Genomic DNA, 14,092 nt, shown 5'->3' with positions numbered 1-14,092 from the left:
GGACAACCCATTCAGAGAAAGACAATACAAACAAACATGGGATAACAGGTGCCTGGGTCATGCAGCCATAAAAGGCGCTACCCGACCAACTGTGAATTACAAGGACCTAAGCCTAGTCCCCATGGGAGGAAATGGCGTTGGTGGGTAAGGGTTAGAACTAAGGTACTGTATGAAATCAGTTTAGGTAAGAGGTTAGGTATGGGGTAAGGGGTCAGGTTAGGGGAGTATTCACACTGAGGGTCCCACCCTCAATGGCTCCGCAGAGTTGGKAAATCCCTTAGGAAGTGCACYKTMGCTCAAGATCAGGTCCAGTGTTGGGCTACTGTGTCCTATCCTCATGAGCAGTGCATGGTGGAGATGGCTGTTCCYAGAGACCATTGGAAACAGCCTGTTGATTTGTGTGTACTGGTAATATGTAGTTGAAWATGGCTGGCATWTTCTGGTGAGTGTAGGTGTACTGRTTGAGTATAGAACTCAGCCAGTACATTGAGTATTTGTCATATGCTGTGCTTCATAGAGAGYGAGGAGAGTTCAGAGAAGGGAGGAATAGACAGAGCAGAGTGAGCGTTAGGGAAGGGGTCAGGAATGGTTGGGGGTGTGGTCTGATAGGTGTATGTAGAATGGGCCTAATCTAATCAAAAGAAATGTTTAGAATATTTAAAAGAATTCCTTCTAGTGACTGTTTGCAGTTCACTGAAGTTGGGCTTAGTATTATAGTATTTTCTGGTTAAGATGTATATTTTGAAGTTAATATAGTGCTGGTAAATCAGTTGGGGGGGACTAGTCTAACTTTGGTAGAATCTGGTGCTATGTTATGTAGGTGACCCATGATGCTTTGCGGTTGGGTAGGGGGTGTGGTTACTATGGTATAGGTGCTGGGGATTGGTTTTAGTGCCAGAGCCCTGTTTTTGTAATAGTTATTTTGCTGTTTTAAATAGGATTTGTGGTTATATTGAGGTCTGGAATTTAAAGAAGCTGGGTGTTTTAGGATTAGGCTGTAGAAATGAATGGGAAACAATGCATTGTTCACATAAAGATAGTTGTACAATACTGTGCATGTGTGCCTGTGTGTGTGTGTGTTAGCATATATCACGAACAAGTGGACAGATTTTAATGAAATTCTCACAAAGTAATTATTAGATGTGCACCTACAAGTGATTAGCWTTTGGAGTCAACACCATTAAAGAAGGCCATCACAGCTAAACAACTGTAGCTTATTCAAAAAATGTTAAGTTGATTTTACAAATATTGAAGGGGTGTTCAWAGCTGGGAGTAACTCCCAACAAATACTCTGAGCGCCACTAACTGTATTAAAAATTGTAGTAAGTCTTATTTATTTGTTAAAAAAGTATCTCATGAATCACTTCCTCAATTGTTATGAAACTTTCAGAAAGTTATCATCTAATGTACATTCACAACTAAAGAACTGTTGAGTTTATCCAATACAATATGACTGTGACATCCACCTGCCCTAAGCAAACAAAAAATAAGTCTATCCCACTCATTTTTACAGATGTTGAGCTGATGTGGTTGTAGCTGACAGTCATRTACAACACATACTCAGAATGCAAGCAAATCACAAGAGCTTTGTGCATGCAAGGCAGTGGAAATATGCATTCCTTTAGGAAACGCTAGCTTTAGTAATGTATTGTTTGTACTAGTGCTTTAATTACATTGTGAAAATGAAAGTGTGTGGGTTCTGAAGATATCTCACATGGTCCTGACTTGTGTTCCATGAACTTGTAAACAGTTTTGAGTAATATTTGTAGTAGCAGAAGACGGCATGCCATGAGGCAGAGACATGGAGTTTCTTTGAGGTGCTTAGAGAGTTCCATCCTGCTGGTTAAATCACAGGGGAACAAGTTTCCTGTTGTGTTTCACACATGGGGCCAGCATATGGTGCGTAACTCAATGCCGCAATAAACTGAGGATAATACTGTTGTCAACAAAAATTTAAACACTCTTCTGTGTGCTAGATTTCAGTAGTAGTTCTGAGCCTTTTATTAAAAGCTGGATGCTTTAGCCCCTGGTGCTTATTCACTGACACAATGGAGAGGTGGATAATAAAAATATATGACATCCCACGGCAAAAGTAGAAACATGTCACTTTCAAACAAATAGAGAAAAAACTGAAAAACCACAAATTTCTAAAAAAAAATAGTGATTTAAGTTTTTTTTTTTTCAAAACATACTAGCTGAAGTTATGAAAAAACTAACAGTAAGCTGCAATTTTAAAGAAACACGTGGCTACTTAACCAGGTAGTGATCGGCTGAAGATGGACCAAGAACATGCTGCTCAAGAACCGAACCATGGCTGTTACAGCACGTCACTATCAGAGGCTATCACCACTACAACATTTGAARCTAACAGGCTAAAGTCCTTACTTTGGATAGGAAAACATACACCAGCCACTTCATCAAGTACCTCTGTCCAAATCAAAAAGAAAACATAAGTAGGTCCTCTGGATGGGTTCTTCTTAAGTGAAACGTTTGGTCTCTCCTCCAAGAGACTTCTTCAGTCTGATGAGTTTCAGTTGAAACTCAGCCTCATAAGCCCTGCCTCCACCTGATGGACAAACAGGTTAGTCAAATGCAAAAGAGGACCATCGCCTAACAATAGGCTTGATTAGCTCTATTGTTCATAGAGGGTCATGACTAACCTGTTTGCCCAGGTGGAGGCAGTGATTATAAGGCTGAGTTCACCTGAAACTCATATCAAACTGAAGAAGTCTCTTGGAGGAGAGATGAAACGTTTCACTAAAGAAGAACCCATCCAGAGGACCTACTTATTTTTTCTTTTTGATTTTTTTTCTACCTGGATTACTGAGATGCATCAGGATACACCTGTCAAACTGCTCATTAACGCAAATGTCGAACCAGCCAATCACATGGTAGCAACTCAATGCATTTAGGCATGTAGACATGGCCATAGGGTTTACAGAGAATGGTCCGAAAAAGAAAAAACATCCAGTGAGCGGCAGTTCTGTGGGGGAAAATGCCTTGTTGATGCCAGAAGTCAGAGGAGAATGACTAGACTGGTTCGAGCTGATAGAACAGCAACGGTAACTCAAATAACCACTCGTTACAACAGAGGTATGCAGAAGAGCATCTCTAAACACACAACACACAATGTTTATCAGTTCCTGTGCCTGTCTACAATCTGTCAGCTCCCTCCAGCAGATTCAGTGTTGGCGTCTAATCCAGGCCTGTAGGGCAGTTCTACAGACTGTTGTTGAGATACCTACAACAGGCTCTSGTCCTTTGAAGTGGGCCTGACAGCTTTTGCAAGGTAGTCAGCTCTCTTGTTACCATTAATACCAGTATGTCCTGGTACCCATTTAACAGTAACACTTTTGTCTCTCCCCTGATGGTTGACTGCTTCGGGGACTAAAATATCAGTTATAAAATAAAATAATAGAACAACAATAAAAAGCCTTTCCCAATCACTATGAATATAATTTGTTTTGCTCCTCTAGAAGGTATCATCCTGAATATTTAAGTCCTAAAAAGTTAATGTTCCATGATGCTGGTTGTGGTAGGGGAAGTTGCATGTGTGTCTGAGAGAGCAGAGCTCGGACAGAGAGTCGGAGGGGTAAACTAGCTCTGTGCTTTTTTTCTCAATTCAATGAGTTGCGGCTGTAACAGTACCTCCTGTTACCATTTTTGGTGATTTGTGAAATGACTATGACTTGCTTTTTTGCATGCTGAGGAGCAATATGATAGCTTTTTAGCTTCACTGCTCAATGATGAGGAGTGCTMTTTTTWGCACATGCTTCACAGGCAACGTCRACWCTAAAGRCTYCAGTATGGTCYCTTGGCTGCRGACCYGTCGACGCGCCGTSACGTGGTTGTTCAGCGTTRGTTTTCSCACAGACCTTTCATAGTTCCTGAGACACCCAGAGCCCAGCTCCTGGGGAAACCCCTCCCGTTGCAGCATACGTCACTGCATGGGATTCCTTCCTGGGAGAGTACAATGCCAAAAAAAAAAAAAAGTCCGCGGCTCGCTCGACATTGTTTATCCTCAAACTGGTCCCAGATTAAGCTCCAAAGTTTTTATCAGTCAGATTCCACCGTGAAAAATGTCTGTTTTATCCCCGCTGATGAGTTTTTGGCCGTTTGACTAAAACTTTTTAAATTGCTGCTTCCTGGTACAGCAGTCGGCTCTGGAAGCGATCGCTTTTTTCTTCCTTTTTTTTTGAAGAGAGTGGTTTAAGCAAATGCAGCGTCTGCTATCAGCACAAACAAAAACACTCCCACGGACTTCTGACCAATCACACCATACAGTTCATATGTGTTCTCATGTGGAGGGGGGTGAAAAGTTCAACCCATGGGTTGCGACAAGAAATGCTGAAATGCCAACAATGCGAACAGAAGTGACACAATTTTCGTCATAAAACTGCGACAGTTCGGCACGATTTCGGCAGTTCGGCAGCGGCATGCTGGATCCTTCAGTAAACGAACAAACCTGGTGGGAAGGCATGTAAAGCCTGGCGGCCRGCCAGCCTTATYAAACCCTGCAGGGGGAAACCCTGCACACCAACCTGTGGAGCTGACATTTCATGTCTCAAAAACAAACCTCATTAGGCCAGGGTCTGAGCACGACGTCCCCCCACCTTTGGCWGTTGCACCTTACTCGTTTTGACCTTCCTGAGGTTGGTGAACTAACAGGATTTAAAGTCATGTTGTTCATCCAGGTTGAGCCCGACTGGGCCTCATGGGTAAAGACTTGATCACCGAGCACTCACGTACACGATCTGGTGAGGGACATTGAGCTCTTTGTTTGGCCTGTCACCTAGTACTGTCCTGCCTTGGGAGACCCTACTCTGGGTAAATGACTCTGACAGAATAGCTCCTGGTATCATTTAGGCACACACACTCCTCAACCTAGATATGGTGAAGATTTGTAGAGCAGAGTCATTGGCACATATGAACCTAAAAATTGATGTCATAGTAGCTGTGAGGCTGAGATCTTACATAACCTTATTTAATGCTTTCCAAAATGACTAAAACATTTGGCATTTACTAACACAAAATGATTTTAGTTGACCACTTTTGCATTTAAAGTGACATGCTTTCCTTTAATTAARGCCAAGTCTTTGATTCTTTTTTATGTTTAGTTCCTAAGGTTTCACCGGTTCATGTGAGTGGCGGTGGGGGAGCTCGAGGAGAGCTCGTCATTACGTGGGAGGTGAGTCGCTAATTTTTTTTGGACATTCATTGTGACAGAGTAGCCTCCCTTTGATTAAAAGTGAACTTTGGCAGAGTCACTGTGCCTACAGAGGCATAGCTTTTGTGGAACTAGTTTTAATTAAAAGTAGAACCTTTCTGATTTGCTGCTTGCTGACTTGCTGAGCAGCGTAAATCTTAACAAAGATACAACCCTACTGCAAGTTAGAGCACATAAATCTGGACTTTGGTGACAGTGCCTCCAGTAGATTCAAATGATTGAGGAGGCTATGTTGTTGTGAGTTRTCATACATTTGTTGGACATAAAACTCTGTTTTATATCTTTACAGTTTCTAATTCAGTTTCTGCTCACAGACATGTTGATCACAGGCATATATTTTTTTTTCTTATCTTAGCCAGTTCCAGAGGAACAGCAGAGCGGAGAAGACTTTGGCTATGTAGTGGCTTTCCGCCCACTTGGCAGCAGCACCTGGATCCAGACAGTGCTCGCGTCCCCAGATGCATCAAGATATATCTACAGAAATGACAGCATCYCCCCCCTGTCCCAGTTTGAAGTGACTGTAGGTGTTTACAACAGCATGGGAGAGGGGCTGTTCAGCCATGTTGTTACAGTGCTTTCTGCAGATCAAGGTGAGGTTGTTTATGTGATGCAAACAGCAAAAAATATGATAGTGCTGATATGAATTTGTTATAAATTGTTGCTATACATAATTCACCTATCCTCTGTAGAGCCCTCTGAGACACCATTGGGCGTATGGGCYCGTGCTATGTCTGCAGCTGAGATTGAAGTGTACTGGGAACCTATTCCTCCTACATCCAACAGCGAGATAATAGCATACGAGGTATTTTATCAAAAKGTTAGAGCAGTAGTCTTACTAGTACAATTCACAAAAATAAAAACATTATTCCTTAGAATGACARAATAAACGTATTGTATCAACAGAATACAAAGATTGCAGATTTTTWAACTGGCTAATTGAGCAAGTACAGGGGGTCTACAAACAACAATTTAACAGAAGGACAGACTGATGAGAGAATGAGAGCCAAGAGTATACGTAGGGTGGGAGGAAGGATTAGAATCAGCTTAGATCAGGGGTTTTCAAAGTGTACAAGTGTAAGCCYCCCAGAGAGCAAACAAACAACTGCACATACCCAAATAACACAATTCTGATCAAAATATTAAGATCAATTGAAAAATGGCAAGAATTCACATTTTGCACTGTTGGATCATAAGAAGGTTCTAAGTAGAGCTTTGATGTGCAAAAAGAAGAAACGGGAGTGAAACATAAAAACATCTGAGTAAGTATTTTAWTGCAAACAAGTGTTGAACTCAAATAGGCTGTTCATCAGCTGGTCAAATGTTTAAGACCAAATCTAAAAAAAAACCTCATTGAATAAAAAATGAAATTACAACAAAAAGCAGTAATAAAGGGCCGTCATGCACTGCAGCCATCCGGATTGGGTGAACATCGAGCTACAGCGGTCGCCTGTCTGTCTTGAGATTTTTTTAAAACACTAATAGGAGCCAACAACAAGCACACCTGGATCTTTGTAGTTGTCRATATMTACACAAGTTGTAAATATGTACCAAGTTTCGAGAAGCTTAAAGATTAAAATGGCAGTTGTGCCATGGGACATGTTCAATGTCGCCAAGGTGCTCTGGCCACACTGTTTGGCAGCTGCTAGTGATAAARATTTTCTTGTATTTTAAAAGGGTCTAAACTGTACACAACAATTCTGAAGCCATTGGGATGAAGAGTGGTGGCGCAGTGGTCAATTCACAACATTTGCATATGGCCATACTTACAGTATAAGATGGTACGCTCAAATTTGAGGATGAAATAGCGTTTGGCCTACAGGAAGTCAGATATTTTTTTCAAAAATGAATTTGACAGTGYGCCAATGGAGAGAAGGTAAAACTGGAGAAATATGYCCTCTCCTTCCAGATTACCAGATTAATGTCATCCAAAGGAAGTGAAAAGCTGCAAAGTTTATTGTCCAAAAATGACATTATCTGAGTTTAGAWGCAGAAAATTCAGAGTCATCCAGGTTTTTATGTCTTTAAGACATGATTTTAGTTTAGGTAACCTATTGGATTCATCAGGTTTTATGGATAAATATTACTGAGTATCATCAGCATAACAATGAAAATTTACCAAATGCTTTTTATAACTTTACCCATTGGAAGCATATACAAAGCAAAGAGGATTGGTCCAAGCACTGAACCCTGAGAAACTGCATGACTAACTCTGGTCTAAGCAGAACATTCATTATTAACATTAATAAACTGAAATCTATCAATTAAATAAGACTCAAACCATTTTAGAGCTGTTCRTGTAATCCTAATATCAACTTTAAGCCTCTGTAATAGAATATTGTGATCAAAGGCAGCACTGAGATCTAACAAGATATGTAAGGACACAAGTCCACTGTCTGAGGCCATGAGAATATCATTAGTAACTTTCACCAGTGCTGTTTCTGTGCTATGATGAGCTCTAAACCCTGACTGAAACTCCTCAAATAGATTATTTCTGTCCAGATACAGTCCCACTGTCTCTGTGAAACCTAAAGATGCAACACGACAGCTTTAATCTCCTTTGATTGTTGAGCAAGTTCATTTTTTTTAGCAGGGGTGGTATAAAATGCTGGGAACATCTTCTGCTCAGGTATTTGAGACATTTTCCCACACGCTTCAAAAACTTGCCATAATTGAGCTTCTGGTGTTAAAAAAAACCCTCCCTAGATGCATCTGTTATCAACAACCCCAGGCCTTTTTGCTAATCTGCCTTTCCTTAGCAAGATGTCTGAGAACCTGCGTGATGCAGCCAACTGAATAAGTGCCTGCTCTCATGCCATCTGTTTGACATTTTCTGTCTGGTCTCCCTCTGTCATTCTGGGGTCAAAAATTATCTCCTTTTAAAGCTCCTAATCCTTACACTTGTCACTTCTATTCTCCGTTTTTGCTGATTGCTGTCAGACACAGGATTATTAAAAAAAAAAAGCTTCAAAAAATGTGGTTTCAGACTTCCTAATGACCAGTTACTTAGATATTGATAGCATCCAGACACAATGTTATGAGATATTTTGGTAACAGACAGCCAAATTATATATTTGAATGGGCTCTTATACATCCATAGATTATAGTAAATGCATGGAGGATAAAAACAAGTCACTGAAAATCTGAATTAAAYTTGCCTGCATATGGTGACTCTTTTTCCTTTGCTTCAGGTTCTGTTTTGGGAGGAGGGAAGTGAGCAGAGTGAAGCAGACAGAGTGAGGGTTATCAACAGCTCAGCTCTGCTCTCTGGTTTAAAGGGCAGCACACTTTATCAGATCGCGGTCAGAGCCCAAAACAGTGCTGGATTTGGACCCTGCAGCCCCTCTATTAACATCACRACCAGGAAACCACGTGAGTTTGAACATGCAACACAATTTGTGATTTGTGTGCTTCTTTCACTTGTTTTGGTCAGATGCTGCACAGACACATAATCACATATTTTATTCTAAATCAGCCTATCAGTTTTCATAGTSCTTTTTACATTTTATTTCTTGATGRGGCTTTAATCTCTGTACCATTACTTATATGTCGTTTATACCACCTGTGAACATAGAAGATAAGCCACTTTGAGGTCAAAAGGTAAGAATAAAATATCACATCAACAATGTGGTTACGCTAAAGTGCCCAGTATGCTCCAGTCGAACTGCTAAAATCGGATCAGATTGCCAAAGTTTCATGARGAAATTTGTGGCGTTTTTTTCACAGAATCTACTCTTTGGTCCCTTCTTGTCACAACCTGTTGGCCGAATTTTTTACCCCCTCCACATAAGAACTTACTGTGTGATTGGTCAGAAGTTAGTGGGAGTGTTTGTTTCTGTTGAAAGTGCTCAGATCCTGCATTTTGCTTAAAAAAACTTGCTTAAAAATATTAACTATCCTGCAACTTCGATTTTCTGCACAGTGTCTGCTAGTTAGTTTAGCAGTGACAGTGGAGGAAGTGAATGAAGCCAGTCTGTGTTGATAAGGCTTCCAAATTAAAATAAATTTGTCTGACAAAGCAGCAGCTCTCATTTACAGTCTTCTCYTTCGGCTCGGTATATTTCTCCTCTCAGCAGGGTTGTTTACAGKACARGTGATTTCCGGTTAGCTTCTTAGCTTAGCCTCCGTCACAGCYACACACAAACACATGCTTCAGCAGAGGCCACACCTCCTGCAAGAAAGGCTTCTCTATGCATCAAGTCCAGACCCTTGTATGAAGAAAAGTGAAGGACAGGGTCTGGTTTTAACCAGGCTATGCTCTCGGAGGAGTAAGACACTTTTTCCTTCTCTCCTGCCCTTCCTAATCTTCCCTGCTCTGCTGCTTGGAGCCTTCTCTACGTTTTTCATCGAAATCAGAAATTATGGATATTTTTGTTTTTATGGACTTGGTTAGCTGGTCTCATAATAATTTTTTGGAACAAAGTTTTTTTCTTCTTCCATGGGAGAACATGTCAAAGGTGGGACCCCTGTTCTTCTCTGTTCTGGATATATGCCTGGACGGGCTCTGATCACTGGATTCTAAAGATTGGCTTGGTGGTCTCCTGGTGTTCTARAAAACAGCGTCGGTGGCTTTTCATGTGTGATAGGTTAKATTTAGAGACTTAAAAMACACCTAMTATGCTATTATGCTTTTAAGTCTSTWCAATTAACCRATCACACATGTGGACACACGTTCAACCAAAAATTTAGGAAGTTAACCAAAGACTTAAAGCGTCAACCAAAAGTTTGAGATTCAACTAAAAGTTTATGTTTTGCAAAAAAAAAAAAACGTTTTGATAGGTTTTTTTTTTATTATTTTTTGATTGAAATAGTATTTTTTTGTTTGGTTGAAAAAATTATTTTTGATTGAAATTATTATTTTTGATTGAAGATGCTTTTTGTTTGATTGAATCATAAAAACACAAATTTACCTCCATAAAACCAAAGCGCGTTGTCAGAGAGGAGAAGGTAGAAATGACTCAGCCTGTAACTGAAAATATAGATGGAGGACAACAGAGCTGCTTCATGGAAGAAGAACCTCAGCTTAGCCTGTTAGCTTTAGCTTTAGCCCTGACGTTATATATCCTTATATGTATTAGCTCYGCGCTAGTGCAACAAATTAACAAGCTAAACTGAGGTAAACTGAACTTACCAAACCCAATTTGAGTTGAGAAAATGTGTTCATAATGAACAAAAATAAATAAATAATTAAATTGTGTCTGTGCCGGTTTCAAATTGTGGTCTCCCACTCTCTGGTCCAACACTCTACCCATTGCCCTATTGGAGGCTGGTTGCAAGATGAGCTACACATTACACAACAACAACCGTGATGGCTTTTTATACTGAGGAGTTGGGGCCTCACCCGGGGGTTTGCTAGGTYAGGGGCTGAACGCAGGTTCTGGTGGGTTGTCGTACAGCTTGTGACATCACAAAATGACGGAAGTGTAAAACTTGTCGTTAATATACATTAAAAATACATTTACTTACAGTAAATATGCCCCTGGGTGCATTTTTTTGGTCCTAGGACTGMTTTGTAAAGAAGTACATTCCCAAAGTTGAGTAAAAAATAAAACTTTAAAAAGTGAATTTTGCATAATAGGTCCCCTTTAACTGATTTTTTAAAATCAAAACAATCAATGATTTATAAAGTTAAATCAGGAAAATTAACAAAGCTGCCCAAARCTTCGCACATCACTGTGTGGAGTGTATCACAAAATTGTTTGCTAGCACAGTGTAGATTGGCCCCATCTATATTTTTTCCACATTTCTGGCTGCTAGGTGCAGCTGTTTCTGTGCTACAGTCTTTTTTGATRATTTTTACATTTGTAAAGCATCTACAGTGCAATTTCCTGGACAGCGTAGGTATGACATTGTGCTTGTGAAAGTGGCCTGTTTCAATATCACTCTAAATAGGCTACTGATGTCTGTGGGTTTTTTTTTTTTTTTTGCACRCATCAGACCACATGTCCTTCTTCCATTGCMCCAGAGTCCAATCTTTATGCTCCCTAGCAAATTGAATCTTTTTTTAAAGAAATAAGAACCAACTCATTGCACCAGTTGGGGTTAAATAACTTGTTGCCAGCTGAAATCGCCCATGCAGTAATTATTGAATAGGAGGCTCATACCTGTTTGCTTAGTTAAATCCAGGTGGCAACTTTTTTTTGGCCAGGCAGTGGATATGCTACCACTAAGCAGTATCTAGTTAAACATTGTTATAGTTAAAGGGTGATATGTTTTGAAAATTTTAGCACAGGTAGTCCTTTGGACAGTACAAAAAAATGTAACATTGACATTTTTATTTGCRAGACCAATTTCATATAAAGGGATTATATTTTTAAACATTCAGCTCATGTAGTCATTTACTATAATTTATTTTTTGCACACCCCTTGTTACTAAAAGCTGCTGGCAATTATACTGCTTTGATGTTATTTGCCAAAATTTTTGAACTGTTCATGTTTTTAATTATGTTGTGTTTTTAATGTGGAATTATTAAGCTGCTGTCTTGGCAGGACTTCCTAGTTTAAACAAATTCAAATTTCAATAGAATTATTACTGGCAAAATAAAGGTTAAATTATTTTTTTAATAAATCACAATACATGATTTCTTTTTCAGTGACTTTGTTTTTAAGGTAAATCAGCTAAATCAAATTAAATGCAAATTCTTTTTGATTTGATTATTATTGCATAGTTTAAAAGCGGCATTGACAACACTTTTTCATTCATTTGTCAACCTTGTTTCATATAATTGTATCTTGCAGCGCCAAGTCGTCCTCCTGGGGGCATTAAGTGGAACCTGACAAACTTTAAGATCCTTCTGAAGTGGGAACAAGTCAAGGCGATGCAGAATGAGTCCAAGGTGACAGGATACAAGGTGAGTTTGTCAGAGAAAAATTAGAAAGTCCAGGGCTAGGGAAAACAAACAGGCTCAGCAGATGTCATCTCAACAAATGACTTTCTCATTGCAGTGGAAAGATAGACCTCAGCACCTCTGTGTTACAATATGGATTGGCCCTGTCTGGCCTTTCAAAATTAAAAGATCTGTTTCGRGTGATAAACTGAAGAACTCCACGGCGCAGAGAGAATTCAGCTGCTTCTAACCATAACAATAATGAATCATATTTCTTCCACTTTGCATACTTTGTGTGGAAGAAATCACTGCGTTTGTTAATGCTTTTCACAAATTATTTATTCTTGTGAGATACGCAGCCCTGGTCATTTAAAGATAAGACTTGTGTGAGGCTTTGTTGCAAAGACGTGCATGCGCTGCAGACAAAACCAATTTATTAATTTAGCTAAGGCAGAAGTGTATGCCGTGAGACAGTTCCTTTTTTAATTTTAAAAGTACTGCTGTCTTCATACATAAAGGGATYGAGCATTTCATAGCAATAAAAATGTATGACTAAATGTTAAAGATGCACGCCCGAGGTCCTGGCTGTTATTTTTCTTGAGTCATTGGGACAAATGATGTTCTTGTGAGGCGTTCTGACCTCAAAACCTTTTCAAAAYAGGGACAAACATCATCACAGGTTTTTCACATTCAAACCGTCTGCTTTGGAGTATTTTCTGTGTTTTTTAACCCAGGATTCCTGCTCCCATCCAGGTTGTGTATCGACAGCACTGGCACGGTCGAACTACAGTACTGGAAACCAATAAGACCAATGTGGAACTGCAAATCCCTTCTGGAGAGGACTACCTAATAGAGATCAAAGCCTTGAGTGAAGGAGGGGAGGGCTCCAGCAGTGGCCCCATTCGCATACCAAAGATGTCCAGTAAGTTTTCAAAGACTCTGAAGCACATAAATGATTAGTGCTGGAAATAGGCAGAGGAGCAGTAAGACTGTGTAACTAATCCCCCGAGTCACTGATGCAGAATATGAGCTCTACCCTAGCTTGAACATGTTCTCTAAAGGACACACAACAATTCCAATGAATATGTATCATAAAACCAGAAAGAAAGACAAAAAGCTATAAAAGGTGTTGTTATCCCTCCTGTGCTTTGGGTTGTCTCTGCCTCTTAGGTGACTAGTATGACCCATAGAGCAACAGGTAAATATTGCTAATGGCAAGATTTAAACGTCTTTGTAATGATAGGCTTGCAGTGCTTTACAAAAATACTAACAAAGTTTGTTACATAAAAACAAAGTGTAAACTCTAATTTAAACAAGACTAAAGACAGTCGTGTCATTATTTAAGTGAAGTGAAAAGGTTAAAAAAAGATCCTGGGTTTGATCCCCTGTTTGGACCTGAGATCTCTCTGTAGCATTGTGGTCAAGACTACCTGCACAAGACCAGGTCGAGACAAGACCAGAAAAAATAAATAAAAATAAAAAAAGAGTGCCCTAAGAGATAGTATTATATACACATGTTGCTAACTTCATATATAGAGCTAATACTGACAAAATATTTTTGTGAGGGCCGAGGACAGAATTTTGCTACACTGACATTAGTGACGATAAAAGTTTGACGTTGTCCCCGCCATCTCTGAAAGTGAGGGCACTGCAGAATTTACAAGTTACTGTATGCATTTTCCTGGATGTTGTTTTACAAATATATTCTTTATGATTTATTTATAAAAATACATAAATAGCAATGAGTCAGGATTAGATTGATATTAGATATCAATATGTTTTAAATCCAATGAGAGCAAAGATGTTAGCAAATAAATTGGACAATTATCTGGCAATTTAGTGATATTTCTATAGATGTGGTTTTGGCTGGTCTTGAAATAAGATTCTAAGTCCTTAATGTCTGAGACCGAGACAGGACCAGGACCATCAAAAAGTCCAAGACCATTCTCAAGTATTACAAGACTGTCGGTATATGGAGTGTGCATGTTCTCCTTGTGATTGTGTGGGATTTCTCTATATATTTGGTGTGTGTGTATATATA

At 39.5% G+C, this 14,092-nt stretch overlaps 1 protein-coding gene across 4 annotated transcripts in view; it reads left to right on the top strand.

The window, feature by feature from the left end:
- Positions 1-14,092, top strand: part of cntn6 (contactin 6) — an 88,480-nt gene that overhangs the window by 72,263 nt on the left and 2,125 nt on the right. For all 4 annotated transcript variants that reach the window (XM_014013521.1, XM_014013520.1, XM_014013519.1 and 1 more), the window contains 6 exons: positions 5,118-5,188; positions 5,583-5,817; positions 5,917-6,029; positions 8,416-8,596; positions 11,963-12,075; positions 12,805-12,973. In XM_014013521.1, the coding sequence (XP_013868975.1) occupies positions 5,118-5,188; positions 5,583-5,817; positions 5,917-6,029; positions 8,416-8,596; positions 11,963-12,075; positions 12,805-12,973 (882 nt within the window). The remainder of the gene's footprint in view (positions 1-5,117; positions 5,189-5,582; positions 5,818-5,916; positions 6,030-8,415; positions 8,597-11,962; positions 12,076-12,804; positions 12,974-14,092) is intronic.

Source organism: Austrofundulus limnaeus, unplaced genomic scaffold (assembly GCF_001266775.1).
Source record: "Austrofundulus limnaeus strain Quisiro unplaced genomic scaffold, Austrofundulus_limnaeus-1.0 Scaffold102, whole genome shotgun sequence".
NCBI lineage: Eukaryota > Metazoa > Chordata > Actinopteri > Cyprinodontiformes > Rivulidae > Austrofundulus > Austrofundulus limnaeus.
Note: the sequence above shows the minus strand (reverse complement) of the source record. Positions and strands in the feature narration are given on the sequence as shown.